We start from the raw sequence: 2,956 nt of genomic DNA on the forward strand, positions 1-2,956 counted from the left end.
GCAATCAAACATCACGCACTTGCATCTGTCAAGCCAATATACGCAATTAAACGGGCAAACAAAAAATGCGTACGCCAGCCTATATACAAGCAAATTAAATTAAATGTAAATGATAGTTTTTTGCTTGCATATGCTCAACAAAAACAAGTATGCAAAGGGTTAAAAAAGATGCGGATGTTGATTTGTTTGTCAACCAGACTCAACCGAGACAAGTATGTAAAGGATAAGAAAAGATGTAGGTAACCAAGTTTCTTAACAGTACTAAAAATGCTAAAACTGTAGCAGCACATATGTACATCACTACAACAGTACTAGACAGGATGTGCAGGCCTGCTTCAACAAAAGGAATGCAAGCTGTCTGGTTATTTCAGACTTGATTAAAACCATGGCCTTCAGATTAAGGAAACAGAACACTGATTGCACATTACAGAATATAGCTTATTGCTATGCGCACTGCTAGTCGGGCACTACACTCCAGTCCACCCCATCATCGTCCTCCCTCCTAAAGGCTAAAGCTTCCTTGGGTTCGCAGATTTCCGTTTCTTGTAGCTCTGATCTGTTATTACCGTCTTGACTGCGACGTTGTCAGAGGAGCCGGAGGACCGACGAGAAGGCGGGATGGTGGCGGCCGGGCAAGGAGGAGGCGTGGCGGCCGCCGGAGAAATCGAGGCCAGCGCCACTGTCGCCGGGAGCTTCTCGATGTGGATGCTGAGGGGCACACTGTCGCCGGACAGAAAATCTTTGGGCACCGGCAGGCACTTGACGTCGCCTGGCAAGCCAACGGACAGGGAGCTGCTGCATACCAGAGGCGACTCCAGGGTGAGCCTGCAGCCGTCGCTCTCCACGGCGAGCTTGCATGCGAACTGCGGCGCGCCTGGCGCCTTGCCGTCCGCCCTGACGCACACCAGCGACACGGCCGTGGTGGCGCCGCGCTCGCCGAGGGACACGAGGAACAGGTTGCGGTGCCGGTCGGCGCCCGCGGCGACGGCCACCGCCTTGTCCTCCTCGCCGACGAGGACGTGCCAGCGGCGCGAGAGGGGCAGGCTGAGGTTCCACGGCTGGCCGTAGCGGACGACGATGATGGGGCGCGAGTGGTCCGGGCCGGAGATGTGGTCGAGCAGCATCTGGCGGGAGCCCACGAAGCCGCAGCCCCCGATGCCGGCCGCCCCGGCGCGGTCCGGGCAGCAGCAGGGCGCGTGCTGGCACGCGCGCCGGTGGTCGGCGGCCTCGTGGTACACGACGCCGCCGGCATCGCACCCGTACAGCTCGTAGCCGCAGGGCACGGTGGCGGAGGCCGCGAAGAGGTCGGCGAGGGCGGAGTGGACGGCGGGGCGGCCCCCACAGGCCTCGCCGTGGACGCCGCGGCAGGAGGAGCAGACCAGGTGCTCGGCGTCGCACTGCCGTCAAGATTCACACCAGATGCGGTCGCTCACGCCATAGGAAAAAAGGAATCTTGGAGAAGAAGAGGAGGAGGGGTGGCCGGTAGGCAGATCTCACCTTGAATATCGGGGGCTTGAGGGGGAAGCGGCAGTTATGGCAGTTGAGCAGGTCCGCCGGCAGGCCGACGGACCTGCCGCCGGCGACGATCTGAGGCTCCGTGAGCGGGATGGCGTCCACCGGCATCACGGCCAGGATCCCGTCTCCGGCGCCGCCGCCGAGGCCCATCGGTCCTCTCCTCTCCTCTCGTCTCGTCTCCTTCCTCCAAAGATTCAATATTCAGTGAGTAGAGCAGTTGTCGAGCACTCAGGTGGGAATGGGACCGGAACCGGACGCATGTGACTAGTGGGTGGAGCGGACAAGGACACCTCCTCGGCTAATATGCGTAGGCCACGCCGTCGCGTTAAACTACGTGTGCCATATTAGTGACTTCTAGTTCAACATTAAACAACTCAATTCAACACACCCAAAAATTTCAACTATCTCTCTAAAAAATAAAATCAACTAGGGAACCAAAATATGTTTTTAATTATACTTTTTCAGTTTCTAAATATAATTTTTTTACTATGAATTACTCCTTCCGTTTCTAAATATATGTCTTTTAAAAGATTTCATTAAATGACTACATACGAAGCAAAATGAATGAATCAACACTCTAAAATATGTCTATATACATGCATATGCAGTCCTTCAATGAAACATTTTAAAAGACTTGTATTTAAGAACGGAGAGAGCACATATAAAACAAAGTAAATGAATTTATATAATTAAGTTTGTTTATATACATCCACATGTAATCGATAGTGAAATCTTTAGATGAAACTTATACTTAGAAACAGAGAAAGTATATCACTGGCCGAATGGCCTTGTGTTTCTTGCTTACTGCAAGTGGGCATGTGAATCTTCTTTTTAATCAATACTTTTCAGTGAGTTTAGCTTTTCACTCTTGGGACTCTCCCAATGCTCCACCATGACACATCCCTTTTTCTACTCGATCCCTCCTGATTTACTAGCCTTGTGTTTTTGTCGGATTTTCACAATGATTTCAACTTATACTCCCTGTGCCAAAACGTCATACATTTAGGTACAGGGGAGTAAAATATAAGTTATACGTAGTAATAATAATAATGAAAAATCCATTCAAATATGAATACAACAACATAAATTTTGATGACATGCATTAATATGTGCTAGTTAAATACTCCCTTCGTCCGAAAATACGTGTCAAATGAATGGATGTATCTAGATGTATTTTAAATTTAAACATATTCATTTTTATTCATTTATATAAAAAATAATTCTGCACGGAGGAACTATATGTATTTAAACCTTGACCCAAAGTACATGGAGTCTAATAAACCCGGATGTAGTGCCTGACACATAATAAGAAAAAGTGACTGTTATAATATCATTTTTCAATAGAATTATCATATAAAAATATTGATGTGGCACTATAATTAATGGTGAAAGTGGTGGTCGTAGTACAATGTTATAATATGGAGATGTAGTGTAAACAAGC

The 2,956-nt window shown here is 48.6% G+C and overlaps 1 protein-coding gene across 1 annotated transcript; it reads right to left on the reverse strand.

The window, feature by feature from the left end:
* Window positions 1–236: 236 nt before the first annotated feature.
* On the reverse strand, window positions 237–1,787 carry LOC123441042 (E3 ubiquitin-protein ligase SINA-like 4). The gene is made up of 2 exons (XM_045117568.1): window positions 1,498–1,787; window positions 237–1,397 (listed from the first exon to the last, which is right to left on the reverse strand). The coding sequence occupies exons 1-2, from the start codon at window positions 1,663–1,665 to the stop codon at window positions 510–512; spliced, it is 1,056 nt and encodes a 351-aa protein (XP_044973503.1). The 5' UTR covers window positions 1,666–1,787; the 3' UTR covers window positions 237–509.
* Between the last annotated feature and the right edge of the window lie 1,169 nt (window positions 1,788–2,956).

Source organism: Hordeum vulgare, chromosome 3H (genome assembly GCF_904849725.1).
Source record: "Hordeum vulgare subsp. vulgare chromosome 3H, MorexV3_pseudomolecules_assembly, whole genome shotgun sequence".
In the NCBI taxonomy this organism is placed as follows: domain Eukaryota; kingdom Viridiplantae; phylum Streptophyta; class Magnoliopsida; order Poales; family Poaceae; genus Hordeum; species Hordeum vulgare.

Bases quoted from the DNA above. Each gene is read 5' to 3' on its own strand.
- LOC123441042 (XM_045117568.1), bottom strand. From the start codon at position 1,665: ATGGGCCTCGGCGGCGGCGCCGGAGACGGGATCCTGGCCGTGATGCCG. The intron at 1,398-1,497 runs GTGAGATCTGCC...TCTTGACGGCAG, and splicing joins TCAAGCCCCCGATATTCAAG to TGCGACGCCGAGCACCTGGT.